Source organism: Halichoeres trimaculatus, unplaced genomic scaffold (genome assembly GCF_033239565.1).
Source record: "Halichoeres trimaculatus isolate MK-OKI-2021-1 unplaced genomic scaffold, fHalTri1.1 fHalTri1_scaffold_20, whole genome shotgun sequence".
Classification (NCBI taxonomy): Eukaryota; Metazoa; Chordata; class Actinopteri; order Labriformes; family Labridae; genus Halichoeres; species Halichoeres trimaculatus.
Window position 1 is genome coordinate 9508516 of NW_027437198.1, and position 19068 is coordinate 9527583.

The 19068-nt window shown below is 41.9% G+C and overlaps 1 protein-coding gene and 1 long non-coding RNA gene across 2 annotated transcripts in view; one reads left to right on the plus strand and one right to left on the minus strand.

The window, feature by feature from the left end:
- LOC141808998 (uncharacterized) overlaps nucleotides 1-1436 on the plus strand; it is a 44812-nt gene extending 43376 nt beyond the window's left edge. The window contains exons 3-4 of the long non-coding RNA XR_012599972.1: nucleotides 466-548; nucleotides 1080-1436. This is a non-coding gene — a long non-coding RNA (uncharacterized LOC141808998). The remainder of the gene's footprint in view (nucleotides 1-465; nucleotides 549-1079) is intronic.
- A 9529-nt stretch (nucleotides 1437-10965) lies between these two features.
- LOC141809344 (homeobox protein Hox-B7-B-like) lies at nucleotides 10966-17701 on the minus strand. The gene is made up of 2 exons (XM_074696330.1): nucleotides 17173-17701; nucleotides 10966-11228 (listed from the first exon to the last, which is right to left on the minus strand). The coding sequence occupies exons 1-2, from the start codon at nucleotides 17699-17701 to the stop codon at nucleotides 10966-10968; spliced, it is 792 nt and encodes a 263-aa protein (XP_074552431.1).
- Nucleotides 17702-19068: the final 1367 nt, after the last annotated feature.

The following is a 19068-nucleotide window of genomic DNA, read 5'->3' on the forward strand; positions in this document are numbered from 1 at the left end:
TCTGAGCAACTTCAGAGATTATCGACAATTAAAGCTGGAGGAGTCAGACCGCTGCTTTATGGCTTTATGACTCCTCTTCACCTCCTCTTTCTGTGTGTGTGTGTGTGTGTGTGTGTGTGTGTGTGTGTGTGTGTGTGTGTGTGTGTGACCTCAGGACTTTTATGGCTTTATGACCGTTTATGACTCCTTGTAAAGTCCGAGGAATGGCGACGAACTGAAAAACAGGCCCGCAGCAAACAGCAGATGAACAAATGTGCTGTGCTGCACACATGGGACACACACAGACACACACACACACACGCACGGGCACTGTACAGTTCATCTGCGGTTCATTTCTGCCTCGGCAGAGCTCCAAACAGCCGTTTTTCCCTCGGTTTTTATTAACACAATCAGTGAATAATTAACTGTCTATGAAATTAAACCTTTTACATTTTTTTACTGATTTAATTTCCCTTTTTTCACCAGAATTTAATTCCCGGCATTGCGGTGAAACTGTCAGGGCGCTGTGGAGTTTTATTTTGAGAACGCATCAACGACCTGCAGAGGAGGTAAGGTTGATCCCGCAGCTTTCTCTAAGTTTTTCACATTTATATAAAAGTACACTTAATAAATGCATGTTTGCTCTTGTAACTGTTTGTTATCGAAAGCTGAAGTTGTGAACACTGAACAGTTTGAATAAACTACTCAGAAGCACATTTCAAAGATAGATTCTGAATAAATAAAAAGGTAAATTTTTATTGTAAACATCTTTGTTCCAAATTAAAATACTCTTAATATTTCAAAATCAATCAATTCGTTAAATCACATAAGAGAAACAAACAAACCGTAGGTTAAAGTTGCAATGTTGATTTTTTTTTTTTTTTTTTTTTTTTTATCATCGTTATAACTATTTTTAGATGTATACGCATGCTGGTTATTAGGATCATGCTTCTAGATTGCCACGGCTGCGTTGGAATTAGTCTGTGTCACAGTGTGTTAGTGTGTGTGACCTCTCCTTTCACAAGTTAATAACAAACTAAAAGAATCTGCCTCACGCTGCCCCTTTTTTTCTTCCTCTGATTGTTTTCAATCGTCTCCAGGCAGCGCGAGCCGGCAGGCCGCGTCCTTCACGGCACCGTGAGCCTGTGCTTTTTAGGGTCAGCTCACCGGACTGTTACCGGAGGGCGCGAGCACCTCGGTCACAACACCACACCAAGGCCCCGGGACGAGTTAAAGATTAACGGAGAGATGAATGCGGCATCACGGGGACGAGAGCGTGTTCTCTGGAAGTTTCACGTGCACGTATGAAATCACATGATTATTATTAACTACTACTACTAACTATTATTTTTATTATTATTATTATTATTATTATTATTATTATTATTATTATTATTATTATTATCAAATTTGCGCATGTGTTAAACTTTATAAAGTTGAACTATTTTATGGAAAAATTTCAGGGATGTTACTTATTTCAATTAAATATTTAATTAATAATTTTAATGTTTAATATAAACATGTTTATTATTTTTTTAATTTTCATCTAATGTGTAAATATTAATCACTCTGTTTTTAATGCATATATTTTTCTGAGCCTGTAGTGTATCCCCAATTCCCTATAAACAACAACAAACTGCAATAAAAGAGTATTTTTCAAGAATACGGTGGCGCATTTGGATCGTTTTTACGCAGCCGACCAATGTCATGGAATCCGCCTAAGTTATTACCGCCCTAATGATTCTAATCTCAACAAACAGAAAATAAAACAGGGGGTTCAGATGTCAGATAGAAGAGAATCAAAGTGGGGTGGGGGTGATGATGGGATATAGATTTTTCCTTCACGATTTTACGCACTGGAGTTGATTTTCAAAGCTGGATTAGAGGCAGTTGATGCTGACATCATAAATTAAACAGCACTGTGGATTACTGCCCCCCACACACCCCTCTCTTCCTCCCCGCCTCATGATCACACACACATGAATACACACGCACCTGGATGTACATGTCTGGGGGGGGTTGCACAGCTTTGCAGATGAGAGAGTCAGTAAAGATGATGAAACCACAGAGCAAACAGACTTCTCTACGCTCATGGGCTCATGCACGCGCACAAGGAGCCGCTGGTTGCCTCTGTTTATAGGAAATAGTGACCCTGACCAATCAGCAAAGATTTTACACCCTGAGTTTCTTTTTCCTCTGGGCAAAACGCACACAGAGTCATTTGTGTGCTCTCTGACGCGCATGGATTCCTCCACGCCTCATTCACCGCCAGGCCGAACCTGCAGCTCCCCCTCCGAGCCACAAATCTGTCTCCCTCTCTGCCCTCACATCAAAGAAAGAGAGAAAAGGAGCCAACTACCAGCAGGACAAAAGACATGCACGGCCTCCTCATACCCAAACCGTCACGTGGTGCACGTTCACTGAACTCTTCAAGTCCGGTCTGGTTCCAGAGAGGACAAAAAAGTGAAACTGCAGGCACGTCCCCAGTTTGATGTAATCCAACACACACAATCATACACACACTTCTAGCCAACATCACTTCACACCTTCGAGCGACCACACACACATTCATCACAAGAGGCATGTCGTGTGTTTATAGGACTCTTTGACGAGTAGGTATTATAACCCTGAGGGATGTGTTTTTCTGTAGTAGCTATGGTACTGTGCTGGTCTCGTCGCTAGATGGCAGCAGAGCTTTTTGTAGGAGCGTGTCTCCAGGCTGCGGGCGTCCGCTGGTGCTTACAGCCGCCGATCAGCCGCATGTTCCCGGCTGTGTGTGAGTGTGAGCACCGCTCTTGGTGCTTTTGAGTCTACGGGCTTGGTCTCACTTACACTGATGGCAGTTTTCAAAATTCCTATTATATAATTAAAACCAGGAGTATTATTTAGTCGGTTTGCACATTCACTGACCTCCTCCTGAAGTCACTGATGCGTAAAAGAAAAAGAAATAACAAAAAGAGACAGAAAGCGACTTAAAGGTCGAAGATCCGCCGTCCAAAGTACACTTGTTTAATAACTATTTAATTACTTAAATATTAGGTCAGATTAATTGAATTGAATTTATTTTAAAAAGTCATTTAAATGGATACAAAATAGGCTGTGTGTGGTAAAGCATCCTACGGAGAGGGCGCACATATGTCTGCGTGCGCTTCATGTTGGGACTCGCTTGGTAATTGTAATGTATAGGGGAAAAAGGTGTAATTATCATAATACAAATATTAACTGAACCTGAGCCCTGTGGTAGTTTCTGCAAGATTACGCACACAGGGCGCACAGAAGCATTGTTCCAGCAACAGGAGGTGTCGGCTGCTGCTTTCAGCCCACCTGAGAAAAATACCAGAGAATTAAGGTGGAAAAAAAAACTAGAATTGCATGTAAATTATGAGAAAAATCTATCTTGAATTACTTGTAAATTATGAAAAAAATATGAAAAAGATCACACAACAGTGACAGAGACAATAAAAACGATCAAATAAACTGTTGGTCATTTCAAAGACTCAGACTTTCAGCTTTAAACAGACTCCGGGTCATCACAATTATAAAAATCTATAACATGTCCGATGAAATGAAACTGATAAATCTATTTTATACCTAAAACGGAATTCAAGCTTGAAAAGAGGTGATAGAAATATTTCTGTGTTCTGTTTTTTTCCCCTTTGAGGCTCTGTGTTTCCTCTAATGTTCGTCTTTTAATACGCGTTTGTTTCTGAGTGTCACTCATTTGAACAGAACAGGGTGCCGCACCTAAGTGTACACAAAGTGTGTTGTGGAAGTGATAATTGAATCTTATAGATCTGTGTCTTAACTGAGCATGCGCAATGCTGCGTTCTTTGCCTTTAACATTGCATTTGATTAATATTATTACTATCATTGTTTTATTTTAAATACCCAGACTATTTCATTTTCGTTTGGATGCACCCTCTCTTGTCTTGTTCTCTGTATGCACAAAGGTGACTTAAATTTTTAACTTAAAAATCAGAATCTGAGTTTTGAAGTTTCTTCCAGATCTGACGTCCCTGTCTAAATTGCAGCTCTATCATTGCATTGTTCATTCTCAACTATACGACATAATTTATTGTATAAAATGCCAGGGTATAAAATTTCTTACAACATTTTTAACATGATACTTTATTCCACATCTGGATAAGTTTGTCTCTTTCTCTACTGTCTTTTTTTTTTTTTTTTTTTTTTTTTTTTTTTTTTTAAAGTAAAACTTTTTTGTGTTTGCAGAATATTTACCATGATAACATAACATCCCATCACAGAATGGTTGAGAAATAAAAAGCTGTTCAGAAGGAACATTTTTGGTTTCTAAGTTACATTAAACTGGCAGCGACATACAAACTTTTTCTCCTCTCAGGTCGACAAGTGTTCACGTTGTCGACATCGAGGGTCTGGTTCGGACGCACAAACTGGACCTGAACGTTCAGCAACTACAGACGGCTCCTGTAACTCCATGGTTTGCTGATATTTAGAGCGTGCATACTAACACCTAATGAAGAGGTAGATTGGAGCCGCTGCAAAACTTTTAAAAGATGTTCAATCTAAAGAGGTTTTTAAGGATAACAAGTTACGTGATTATTTTTTACCTTTTAAAATTCCTGGATCTATTTTCTTTAAAGGCTAGACGCACACACTTCTACTCCTACGAGTTTATATGGGCTAGGAAATTATGAATTACTCCAAGTAAAAAATTAAATCACATATTTATTCCATCAACTCTGGCAAGAATTGAGCTGCAACGACACATTTCTTTCCAAACGATGAATGATGAGAACAAGTTGAAGCTATTTGTGTGGCGGGACAAACAGCCTTTTAACTTTATTAGCATTCATGAATTTAGAGAGGAGAAAAATGACCAACATTCATCAGTTAGAAAATAAACAGCAGAGACATTTAGAGCAACATTAGAGTGGAAACATAGAGAAGCTGATCCTGATGAATTATACACAGGTCAAGCCAAATAACTGTATCTGTGTGTGTGTTTGTGAGCTTGTGTAAGTGTGTGTAGCAGTGTGTTTGAGGGAGGAAGGGATTCCCTCCAGTGTGACTATTTGATATTTGAGACGGCAACAAATTGGAGACCAAAGAGAGGAGACAGACAGACAGACAGACAGACCTGCAGATGTGTTTTGGGGGCGGGGTCATGAACAGTTAGTTGAGAAAACAAAACAAAAAGAAAAAAAAACTGACCCCCACCCCGCCGCAGGGAGGAAATAAGAGAGGAAACAAAGTCATAAAAGTGGGCTGGACGGAGCGAGACAGAAACACACACACACACACACACACACACACACACACACACACACACACACACACACACACACACACACACACACACACACACACAGACACACACACACACACACACACACACACACACTGGGGCAGCTGAAAGAACCTGGAAGCTGTTCTACTAAGATCTGGAAGTGAAACAATTCAAACAACAAAAACCAAGAGCACAAAAGAAAAGAGGAAACACTGAGCTTAAAGTGTCTCAGTCTGAAACCATGTAAACACGCGGCACGAGACTCATAAAATATTCACTTTTATATACAAAGAAAAAAAAACTGTCCTGAAAAATGCGGATTTGGTTGATCCAGCACCTGCCCTCACATCAAAGCCTGAACACATCCCAGCAGCCTCCCTGTGAACGCAGCGTGCGGCTCGCAGGGCAACGAGACGTCAGCTAATCTTCCGGATCTGAAACAGCCGAGCTCTGGCTCCTCTGCAGCTAATCCACCTCTCAGGGACCCAATTCATCTGGATAATTCATCACGGGGTCTAGCTCGTCCAGCACGGAAGCGCTCTAATCTGAGCTGGAAAGTAACACCTCATTTGTAACGTTCATGTATCAACCCGCAGCCGCACAATCACGCACAGCAGAAAGCACCGCACTCAGGCTTGTTTTTTTACTCCCATGCAGCAGCGCGCGCAGGGCTGCCGGAGCAGGAACGTGCTTAAAAAGCTCTTACCGTTTGTTGATAATCCGTCACGGGCCCCCTCACACCTGCAGACCAGCTCGGTGTCCCGCATGCAGGCAACGCAGGCTCTCCGGGATGGCACGAGACAGCCCTGGTGAGTGTAGACCGGATGGATGGATGATAATTGGATGGTGGGGTGTCGGCGCGAGGAGGTGAGGATGATGATGAGGAGGAGGGGTGCGTTTCCCGTTGTCACCCAGTCGTCAAAACACAGTCGTCATCATCACCGCCCCTCATCATCATCATCTTCATCCTCCCGCTGATGAATTAATGAATTGAAATAAGACAAAATAATGAGGTCAGCCCGGGTAAAAAGGCTTTCCTGGGTTTGGTCTCGCGGCTCCTCTTCCTCCTCATCAGCGGAACCGTCCCCACCTCGGTCCGCCGATTCAGCGCAGACAGCAGCACGAGACCAGACGGAGCGCGGAGCCATAGCAGGGGAGGAAGAGCAGCAGCAGGAGGAGGAGGGAGGGGGCGGGTTGTTGTCTCCTCGTGCCGGTCTCCACGCTCACAACTAGTTTTCTCATTAACTAGTCCGTTTAATTAGAGCATAGTGGTAATTTCCTCGTGGTTGCCGGGGATCCGCGCAGTGCCTCGCGAGCCCCGGGCAGCTCAAGGCAGGAGGAGCGGCAGCTCGGGCCGGAGCTGAGTGCAGCAGCAATATAGCCACTTGGGAAATCATAAAAAGTTCATGTTCACGTTAAGCGCGTCCACATGACCAACCCGTCGGCCAATCCCGATGCGCGGCCACTCATAAACTTGTATCACAAAGTTGTAAATTTTCATAAAACAACAAGGAATTTATTGCATTTCTTCATGGAGAGCTGTTAGAGGGGAGAGACTCCTTCTCTCTTCCTCTGCGCCGCCATTTTCTGCCTCTTCTCCTCCTCCTCCTTCTTCTCTTCTTAAAAAATACAGCTCACAAACTGCAGGAATGAGAAGTAAAATTCTGCATTTGGATCCTTCTTTGAGCTGTTTGATTTCTTACAGCTGTAATATTTCTATAAGATGCGCATTTACCCTTTGTTTGTAGATGTTTGAATGACACTGTGAATGGAACACATCAGAGGCTGATCCAGGCTGGAAAAACATCAAGTAGGTTTAATTAAACAATAATCAGGATTAACACACAGAGGGTTGAATTTAACAACACAAGGTGGCACAGTTTGACAGAGCTTTATTGAAACAAATGAAGCATCGTGGTCAAGACTATGCACTCAGATTTATCTGTGATGCTTTGTGTCCGTTGTTTCAGTTTTTAGAGTTTTTGACTCATTTCAACCCCCAGTATCCAGCGAGAGCTGCTGTGTGGGGTTAGGACACCGCCCCAGTGTGCCTCCGACACCGAGCCAGCAGATGGAGACCCGGGCTGAAGGTGTCTGTGAATGAAAGCAGCTCTGAGGTGAAACCCGCTCTGTGGGTGGCTGCAGCATGAAGCCAGGACACCAAAGAAGATCAATGCCGTGGTGGTGGAATCTTATTTTAGCTTGAAACAGGAAGCTGTCCCTTCCACCAAAAACACAAGATGTCAAGACGTGTTACTGTGGGACTCTTTCAGCTTGCATGGAGGGAAAAAGCGTGTTTTGCCGTTTGTGTTTGCGACACTGCAGCAGGGAAACATGCTGAATGTTGTTGGAGCAAGCTAGGTGAGGTCTGAGGATTTGGGGGGATTTGCAGGAATAACAACAGCATCACCTGAGTGGTATTGCAGCCCCGAAAAGCCGTGCGTAAAAGCAGTTTCGCAATGCGGCAACACGTCACCATTTTACGGCCTGCAGGCCCGGAGCCGCAGGATGCTCAGAGGCGCTGCACTCACACACACGGACACACACACACACACACACGCGCACCGCAGTCTCTTTTTTCCCCTACGATCTTCTGTTATAACAATTCAGACAAGACAAACAGAATCAAAGCTTTAACCTAACGCCTGGTGAATGTTAAATACGCGAGATCCCGACTGTTTTGCAGCACAGCAAACAACATGTTTCCGTTCCTTAAAACCCCAGTGTAAAATGTGGAATCAATGCAAGCTCCAATTTGAAAACAAAATTTGCAGGAAATCCATGCATACGAAGCGGAGTCTCAGGTTAAATAAAATGCATCATGGTCACATTCAGTCAAACAAAATATCTGTTTCCTTTTTGCCCTTAGCGACCTCGGTGGTTACTGCGCACTGAAGCTGCTCATCTAGTTACCTCGTCCTACGTTAGCGGCCACAAACTTCTACCTGTTTCGTAAAGCAGCAGCTATCGGATCTAAGAATGAGTACGAGCTTTATGTCTGCGTAAAATAATCCATCCATCCACCAACAGATCCGTTCACATGACGATCAGTTTGTCTGAAATTACGCCTCGGTGGTCTCAGGAAATCCTTTTGCAGCACAGGGTGTATCCGCATCTAGTTAGGCTCCAGAAAACTTGATTTTAAACCTCCAGTGACCCACGCGTGACCTCTCCAAACCTGCACCGTGTCTGGTCAGCAGCAGACGCGGATCTGCTGTTTCCTTTATGCAAATATTCCGGGTTAAACTTTAACAGAAAATAAAGCAGCAGCAGAGAGCAGGAGGCACCAACAGGCCGCTCGATCCTCGTTCTGTTGCTCTCTTTGTGTTTGTAGCTTTTATTGGGTTTCCGGCCTTTTCATGGATGCAATAAAGACATTAGGACCTGCTACACCCCCACTCACTACACAGCCCGTCTCCACTTTATGTGGTTTGTACAAACAGCAGAGGACTTCCAGAGCAAACCCTGTCTTACACACATTTCTTTTGCTATTTAGGAATCTGTGTTGTGAAGCTCTGGAGGACAAGAAGCGTGAAGCTGCAGAAGAAGCAGGTACACGTGCGGACACTGCGCACAGCTCTATTCTTATTTTCTGAAGTTATACTAAAACCTATTCCGGGTCGAAAATTAGCCAGATTTTGGAAACGTTTCCTTTTGATGAAAAATTATTTTTTACCAATATATTCTTTTGCTATCTATCTACAAACGCGTTGTATTCAGCGAGTACTGGTGCGCAGTGCTGTAGATTATAATGTGCGCAAATTGGGACGCTTGCTTCCACCACGCGTAAGAGTTACTCTCAGTATTTGTTTTGTCATTTCAGTTTCACTAGCGTGTGTTTAGCTTTTCCTTTAGGGATGTTCTTTAACAAATCTCCAGTTATGCTCCTTTTCAAATCTGTAAAGTGATATTATCATTGAAAACATCAAACATTTGACACAGGAGGAACCTTTGATGTAGCCTTAAAACGTTATGTAAATGTTTTTCTACATGTCAGAAGAAGTCTTGTAATATCTTTTTTTTTTCATTTTCATCTGTAGACATGGTTTTATGAATACAGTACAAATTAAATTCATGTATGATGTTGCACACCTAGTGAATATGCTCATACATAAATGAAGGCTTCAGCATATGTGAAAAATGAGCAGGTTTCAAAAGAAAAGCAAGTTAAATATCGCCACTGAGGAATCCTCAAGACACGTTTGAACCATATGAAGTTGAAAAATATTCCTGATTTTCGAAATTATTTTTAGATTAAAGAAAACCCAGAAAGAGATTCTGATGAAAAGTGGAAATGTTGAAATTTGACACTTACTTCTGTATTCTTTTTTAACTGTGCTGCCATTCAATCTGCTTCATAATCCAAAACTGAGCTCTCTGTTTTGACTTTGTCATCATTTCATCATTTCATCATCGCCTGCACGGTTTGAAATCCAAACTGGAGCGGAGATTGTTGGAGTGAGCGCTGCTGAAGGAAACATTTCTCCTTAGACATCCTCTGGATTTAGAAAACCACATGCCATAAAAAAGTTACAGACTCTAACCTCTAATGATGTCTTCTTACTCCCCTGAAGTGTGTCAGTAATTCCTCCTGACAATCTAAATGTGTTTATGGTCATTTCATTTATCATGTTGCATCTTTCAGTAGAACAGCGTCAGTGAAGATATCTGAAGCAGCTGACTCTCTGGAAAAAATATTTCACAACGAGACAGGGAGTTGGAAGCTTTTTGTAGATTATTTATTTACATAATAGGAAAGAAAAAAGTGCATTTCTGAACATACAGGCTACGAGCCAAACAACAAGGAGACGACTGAGCAAAGACAAACACAAAACAAAACAAAAGGAAAACATCTACTTTTACTCAATGCTGATCATTTCTTTTCATCGGCTGATGCTAGTGTTTGGTTACACCGAGAAATGTATGAAATATCTCCTACAGTAATGCCTCTGGAGATGGTTTTTGAAATTTCAGTTTGCAATAGAGTGTTCAGGTCAGGGATGTTTAAAATTAAACTGATGACGTTGAAATCTGGGATTTCTTCCTCTAGATACCCAGAAAGTTGTTCAGGATTTGGTTGGTGACAGGGCACAAAAATCTCTACTTGTGTTTTTCTGGGATATTCTAGTCCAGAGATATCAGTTAAAATGTCTCACAAATTTTAAAACCAGCTAATTTCAAATAAAACAGACACCGTAAACACTTAGGCTCAGTTTCCTAATAAGACATATTTTGCCCTGATATTTCAGGACAAAATATCATCTGCAGCAAAGTTTAAGAGCTGAAAAATCTTCAATACTAAACATTATTTAAGAAAAACAATACACCATATTTCAGATTTTACTTGTCCAAAAACAAAACAAAACAAAACAAAACAAGACAAACAAACAAACAAAAAAAACAAAACAAAATAAAACAAAAAAAACGTCATTGTAAGAGGGATCTTTCTTTCTTCCCTTTGCTGAAGATTTGAACATGACTTACAGAAAACAAACTAATAACGAATTTGAAAACTTGGTGTTTGAAGGAGAGGATTTTAGTTTGATTACATTTCTGTTCAAGGATCAGGCTGCATTTTTAGCACAATAAGTTAATAAATGAAAACAGACTTTATTATAATTAATTTCTAATAGTCTATGTCAAATGTGGTTAAAAAAATAAATACAAGGAAACAGACGACCTCTCTATAAACAGCGAAAACACTTCAGTCTCTCCCATCACTCTTCCTCCCTTTCATCCTCTTCCTCTGCAGCAGGTTCAGCAGCTGTCGGGGAGCTACTTCCGGTCTCCCGGTTCTCCTTCTTCCACTTCATCCTCCGGTTCTGGAACCAGATCTTGATCTGCCGCTCCGTGAGGCAGAGCGCGCGTGCGACCTCGATCCTTCTCCTCCTCGTGAGGTACCGGTTAAAGTGGAACTCCTTCTCCAGCTCCAGGGTCTGATGGCGCGTGTACGTCTGACGCCCGCGCCTCCTGTCTGCACCTGCACACACACGAACAGGTATTCCCTTTCAAAATAAAGTCTCTCATTTGTCGTAGACTGCCCCGGATGTTATTTTGCGTTTTAATTTGAGTAAAATCACAGAAAAATATCTCCCCTGTTTGTGACTTTTAAAAAGTGAAGATGCACTTTATGAAGCTGTTATTAAGATGTGATTCTGACTCCAGGAGAGGAAATATCAATCTAATAAATAAATAAATAAATAAATAAATAAATAAATAAATAAATAAACTGAAAACAAAATACAGCATAACATTAGCTACTCTGACTCATGGTTGTCATGCACTAAACTCTGAATTAGGTTAGTAAAACGTTTTACTAACACCTTTTTATGGCCCAGGTGGGTAAAAAACAAAACGTTTCTTCCTTTAGTAGTCAAATCAATATGTTTTGGTTTAATTGAAAGTAATTTGGACAAAAGATTGAAATATTTAGGCTTACCTCTAAGTGTGGCTTCAACAAGCATTTGATAGATGCAACAAAAAAAAAACTATGAGGATATATATATATATATATATATATATATATATATATATATATATATATATATATATATATATATATATATATATATATATATATATATATATATATATATATATATATTTAATTTTGGGTGAAAATACTGTATTAAAATAAAATCAGTAACCTGAGTATTTATCACAGTGAGTGAGTGAAGTTAGTTTTTGAAACATCAGAAAACATGGATTTTCATGAACATAAAGCTGCTGCCAGGAAGTATCAATGAGCTGTATAAAATGTAAAAAGCAGCAAAATAATCACATTTTTTTATGAGACATTTCTTATTGAGAAAAAATAAAAATTAAGGAAACATTCTTTAATCACAGTCATGTACTTTATATTTGTGGACTGTGAGACTGTTTTGTTGACACTGCCTTGGGTTATGGTACCTGTACATTTTGATTAATAAACCTGTCAGACCTCCTAGTTGTGTCTTTGTTTAGGTTTTGTTTCCTCTCAGACCAAATCTAACCGCCACCTCCACTTCCTGACACCCAGTTTGCCCTGTGTCTGTGTAAACACCGTAAAGCAGTTACTGGGTGATGTGGTTAATGTGGGTTCAGCTGCCGTCTGTCTGTGCCTGCTCCTCAGTATTTACCTCACAGTGTTTGGCCTTAAAGGAGATGTACGCAGTCTTCACTCCACTACATAATTAAAGCAGAACGGTGCAAACGTGACTGATTGTTGATGCTGATGGTTTCTGCTGGAAAGACTTCAGTAGCAGCTCCACAGAATCAATAAAGTCATCAGAAACAGACCCATAATTAGAACATGTTGAGCGCTGATTTCATTTAAAGCAAAGGTGTAAATCTGTGCTTCCTCTGCTGTAAAATATACATGAATCAGTGCAGAGTGAGAGCACAGAAACCATGTTGACCCTTTGTCTTCATGAGGTCATGCAGCGCCTGAAGGTTGAAGAGAAACTGGGTCACATTTTTACAGCTCAAAGGTCGTCTGCAGGACACAAAAATCCTCTGAAGTCTGCAGACTCAGCATGAAAAGTGAAGCTGGGGGCTTCAGATGAGTTGGTGCAGATTGGAATGATTGAACAGAGGAGCCTTTGAATAATTCTTAAAATCAGATTTTTTTTCAGCCTTTCAACAGATCTGCTGATATACACCTCAGTGCTCCGCTGTACTGTGGAATCTGTAAATAGACCCTTGCTGAGGCTATAGGTCGGCTAAGCAGCAATAAAAAGAAACGACTGGCCTGTAAAAATGGGCTTTGTGACTGTTTGCATGGACTTTAACGGCATTAGCTGGTGTTTAGTGGAGGCTATAAATGACTGTAAGGGACAAACTTGATGCAAACAGGAAATAAAGAACCATGAGGGTCATGTGATGAGCAACTTTAAATATTGGTTCCTCTTGAACCATTATGGGCCTTTGCAATTAAGCTCAATTAACATGGATGGATTTCTCTACCTTTTTTTCTTCTTCCCAGTTACAGACATTGTGCACAAAAGTCTAAACAAAGTCTCAGTACTATTTTTTATTAGCCTCTAAAGAGCCTCAACCATACAGGGGATAATACTTTGTGAAGGTGCATGGAACTTGTGTCAGGACTTTCAGTACAAAAGCCACTTTTCCAACAAAAGTGCTGAGTATTTTCAAGGCAAAAGTTGCTGAGAAAGTTCCTGAAATAGAACTATGGTTTGAGATTTGGAATTGGTTGAAATTACAGACACAACATGGGCTAAACCACATGTCAACTAAAAGTACAAGAAACTTTTTGACCTAGGTCCCCGTAGCCTCACCTTTATGTATTTCAAGAGTGCAGGAAAGAAATGATAATAAATTTATTTATAGAGCACATTTGAAAATAACCACACTTGACCAAAGTGTTTTACAGTCAGAAAACACACATACACAAAAGACCATGTTACAAAACTAAGGAATGCAGCACTCTCTGCAAATTAAAAAACGAACAAACCCTAAGTGCATGTGAAATGCTCAGAGCTGCATAGACCAGGCCAGTCATGAAGTTTTTGTGCATTGTGCTAATCCCTAACTAAGAATCCCAAAGGGTGGTACAACAAAGGGAGCCCAATCTTATTTTACACTATGAACCCTGTGGTGGAAATTTCTGATGGTGGAAAGTTTGCGTTCCTGAAGTTCCTTCAGTGAAAGTAGCTCTTAACTGTACCTGAGGTAGGAATGTAGTTTTAGATGTAACTCTCCCCATACTGGCATAAATCTTGGGGACATAAATCCTCAGCCTTCAATCGTTGGCTCTCTAACTGAAAATGAGACGGACACTTTTCTGTCCCGGCTGCCATGAGACTCTGCAGGTAAGAGCTTCATTACACCAACAGCAGGAGTCCTGCACATGTTCCGCTGCTGAGGACACAGAGGTCACGTCCTTCTTCTGCACCTTTTCTGAGAATTTGGGCTTTTAGCATGCCTGAGGGGGGAGTTCTTAATAAAAGTCTTTACAGCATTTCTCCATAAAAGTGTCAGCTCTGTCAGTGATGGGAAGGTTTTAAAGGGTATTTAGCAGTATAAATGTATTTGTGATGTTGTGTATATGAAAGGAGAACAGCTAAAGACCTTTAATGTGCTGGGTTTCTTTTTTTTAAACTTCATTGTTCAATATAGCATGTGTATCTCTGCTCAGGATGAATTATGCACACCACTGATGTGCTTGGGTAAGAAACATCTTCATAGCTTTAAAACATTAAATAATTCAAGTTTAAAGAACAAGATTATAAATGCTATCTTTTTTTAATTCCCCCTCTCTTTCTCTCTTGCTCATAAATAAATAAATAAATGAATAAATAAATAAAAATGTGAATCAAGAAAAAAACTATACATCTGAAGCAGCAGATGTGATATTTCCTGAACACTTGCACACTGCTGCAAAGTCGTCATTTATAAAATATTGTTTTGTTAATGTTGTTGTAAAGGATACTATTTTAGTTTGTATTTCTTTCTCGTTATTGTGAGATAAAGACGTGTGGTTGTTTTGTCTTTTTGTTTTATTTTGACAATGACAGAAGGAAAGGAGGAGAGTTGAAGATCTAATTACATATATCAACTCAAAAGTAACATTTTTCTTCGTCCTCTCGCTTCTGTTTGGTGAAAACAGCCAGACCCTTCAGCCTCAGGACAATCACACTCACAGAACACCAGAACATGCACCCATAAACAAAAGTTTTATCGTCAAAAGTAAAAGAAAAGAAAAGGAAAAATTAGAGACAGCTCATCTAATCCCTGAAGTGAACACATTGTCCATGAAATACAGCGATCATCGGATTCTGAGATCTTTAAGCTGCAATTAGATTTCATGTTTCTGCCTGCAGAGTCTCTGCGTCCGCGCCCCGCTTTATTAAAAGCAGTAGTCAGTGTGTGTGTGTGTGTGTGTGTGTGTGTGTGTGTGTGTGTGTGTGTGTGTGTGTGTGTGTGTGTGTGTGTGTGTGTGTGTGTGTGTTTATCTCTATTGGTTGTATTTTCTGCTCGCGCGCTGTCCTTGCTGATTTATAAATGCTCGAGTTGGAATACTTGGCAATGGACGTCAGAGAGGGATTGTATTTTCCCTGTACACACACACACACACACACACACACACACACACACACACACACACACACACACACACACACACACACACACACACACATTTCTGAAAAAAAAAAAAAAGTGAATTACTGTCTTTATAAATCTGCACATGCGCGCTCCTGTCAGAGTTCTAGCACATCCTTTAATTAGTGCTCGTGCCCGCGTTTCTTTTATTTACGTGTCAACTGCAACATCCGGGTCACTTTTTCCTCCAATCATCTCCAGCGCCCTGGACTGGAATCAGATCTAAATTAAAATCTATAAAATCATTATTCAAGCTGGATGAGTCGACCCCATCTCACACACACACACACACACACACACACACACACACACACACACACACACACACACACACACACACACACACACACACACACACACACACACACATACGGTGCTGCTCCTATCTGTTTTTTTCCTTAAAGTAAATCTCCTAAATTGTGTTTGGGGGGAACGTTTTATTTATTTCCGGTTGGAGCTAGATTTATCAGTATTTGAGATACAACAATCCTTTTTTTATTCAAAAAAACTTTAATAGAAAAAAATTCTCCATGGTTTGTGTGGATTATCCATGCATGTCAGCGCTCTTGTATTTTTTCCCCTGAACTGAAGCCTGAAACCATTTTCTGTTGCTCAAGAAGAGAAAAGCTAATAAGAACTTTTCAATTTCATGGGTGTCATTTTTATTTCTTCACTCATTTTATCAGATTGCTACTCAGCAGAAAGGCACAAACACACACTGACACAGCCACGCGTTGGCAGTCAGGGATATAAAAAATGAGGAAAGGCGAAGACAACAAGTTGTTCTGAAGCTGTCAGAGTACTCCCGACGATCAGGGAGGACTGATTTCTCCAAAATATTTCAGAGAGAAGATCACAAGGCCCTGCAGAGTGTGTGCGCATGCGTGTGCGTGTGTATCAGGAGGCTATGAGTTGGATTTCTGTAACTTTTGCCGAATTTTTGCACAAATTTGATGCATGTTTTTCCTAACTACATCTCCCAGCTCTCACTTTCCACCCCTGTGCATTTTAACGCAATCATAAAACTGCTTTCTGTGCCGGATTGTTTGTTGTTGTTCGAGGCTCCGAGGCCCTGCCATCCATTCAGCATCCAGCCCGCCGCTGTCACACAAAGACGCTTTTACAATCGGTGGAAAGAGCAGGCATTCAGAGATCAAACCCATCTGCTAATTTATAGTGTTTATAGTATTAGCGGATTGTCGTGGCAGTACAATGGCACAAAGGGCTTTCAGTGGGCTAGCTAGCACCGAGAAACACAACACTATCAGGTCGAAGAGGCTAAGCCGAGCTGAGTGGAGCCGGACACTGAGTATGAGCGATAACCGCGAGAGGAGGAGGAGGAGGATTTCTGCGGGGGTTTCTTCATTTTCAAATTATTTTAGTATAAAACTCAAGACACCTCTGTTCTCTACAGTCCAATTCTTAAACACAATACCACCTAATGAATATTCACCAAGTCTTAAATTATGCTTTTATGGAGGTCGCAGAGCCATAAAAGATCTACTAAAAGAAAGAGAGCGGTTGTAAAAAAGGAGAAACAGGCAGACATAGTTCAGCTACCGGCAGTGGCCGCTGCGCAACCGGGCCAACAGTTTAAAGAGCGTTTAACGGGCTTATTGGTCTCACTTATTCTTTCCCCCTCTCTCCCACACATAGACGCCACCCATCCCTGCCTCATTCCACTCTGTTCACAACTTTAATTTAGTAAGAACACTGCCTCCTCCTCCTCAGGAACGCACCTGTGAGGCCTGCTCATCAGCTCACCAACCCTCATGTGTTTTTTTTTTTTGTTAATCCCACTCCCTCCCTTCCCCTCTCCTCACCTGAGCTCCTCATCCAGGGGTATATCCGTGGCCCCTCCTCGTTGAACTGCGTCCGCTGCTGCTGCTCTGAGTTACTCTGCCTCCTGCAGGCCGACTCAGAAAGCCCGAAGGGCCGTGCGCTAAGCTGAGACCGACATGGGATCCGCTCCGTGGCGAGAAGAGGCACAGCCCCTCCTTTACGCACTTCAGCGGGGTTAAAATGTTGACTGCCGGGATGTGTACTCCCGTTGTCCCTGTCCAGTCCCCAAAGAGACAAACAGCGCGACGAGGAAGAGGAGAGGGAGGCAGAACAGGAAGGAGATGAAGCAGACGAGGAGGGAGGAAGAGGGAGACCCCCACTGCCTCTCCCACTGGATCCATGGAGGTGATATCCGCTGGACACGAGGGCGCACGAAGAAGACACGGCTGGAGCAACCGAGGAAGACGAGAAAGAAGAAGTTTGAGAGTCTGTGAAAAGCATAGCAGAGCAGCTCACGGCTTCCTGTGCGTATTTGGAAAAGAGCGCGTTGGCGAAGTCAGGCGAAGTCATAATTTGGCGCCGGTGATTTGTTGGCCCGGGGCGCTTTAATGTCCACTTTTTACGACGCGTCGTGAATTATTGGCGGGGTATTACTGTCTAGATTTACACCAAAAATACACACCCACCCCACTCATCCTTCCCTCCCTCCCTGTGCTCAGCGAACCACGTGACCTTGAGTCCATGTGATGTCAAAATGCCCAATGGCCGACGGGACTTCCCTCCGGATACAATATTATCACGGCAGAGAATAGCTGCACACACACACACACACACACACACACACACACACACACACACACACACACACACACACACACACACACACACACACACACACACACACACACACACAGTACAATCTATAGGTTCACACAGCAGTCAATGCGCAGCTGCCCAGGACGTGCTAATCACTGAGCGCACTCGGGTCGGGGAACCAAAGGGCTGAGACTGACAAACATTCCGCACAAACTTCATTCCTTACTCTCCTGCTCTCCACGTCAGCGTCAGGAACAGACTGAAGCGTGCGTAAAGGGTGAAAACACCATTAGTGTTGTATTGATCTGAGCGGGGGGAATGGCTTCAGGCACGTGCGTAAAGTTGCAGGGATGACTGAAAAAAGGAGGAGATGGATTTCCCTGTTTTTGTCCAGCGTCTTGCCCCAACCCAGACTTTAGTGGAGACCACACATGCAGCTGAGGAGAGGGTCTCACAGCGAACAAAGCACGCTGTTGTAGCGCTGCTGGCTGATCTGTGCAGGCAGGGTGAAAACGTTATCGACGTGGGAGCTTCTTGGGATGATCCAACATAATTACTTACAAGATAATAAATCCTACCTGAAACTCAAAGTTAGAAAACTGTTAGAGCAAGAACCAAACAGAACTTGAGGCCTGAGAAGCTTCAGGGAGGAAGTTTACAGACAAAAACAGCTTTGTAAAGCGAACAGTTGGGTTTCATCCAGATGATATTTGAGCGCATGTTTTGGGAAGTGAATTTGAAATTATATCTTAGGAGCAAAAAGAAGCAACCCATCATTCTCCACGTGCTGATGTGTCTCGCCTCTCCACTCTTTCCAGAGAAAATCACTTTGACGTCAGCTCTGGTCTCAGAATACAGTCAAATGTTTAAAGCTATGATTAATTGATTAATTGAAAAAGCTTTGAAGCTGAAAATCAAAGGTAGTCATCACATCGGCCTGGAGCGCTGAACTCCCCAGGTCTCACGTGTCACTTGAGTCGTTATCTTCTGAAATGTAACGAGTCATAAGCACAAATTGAGGTTTACCATGTGTGATCAACGCATGCCTCCTCGGTCCCCTCAAAACTTTACTCTTGAACAAATCAATGACTGGACTCTTAAACGAGAAACTGGTGTGAAAC

Bases quoted from the DNA above. Each gene is read 5' to 3' on its own strand.
- LOC141809344 (XM_074696330.1), bottom strand. From the start codon at position 17,701: ATGACTTCGCCTGACTTCGCCAACGCGCTCTTTTCCAAATACGCACAG. The intron at 11,229-17,172 runs GTGAGGAGAGGG...GTGTGTGTGCAG, and splicing joins CCCCTGGATGAGGAGCTCAG to GTGCAGACAGGAGGCGCGGG.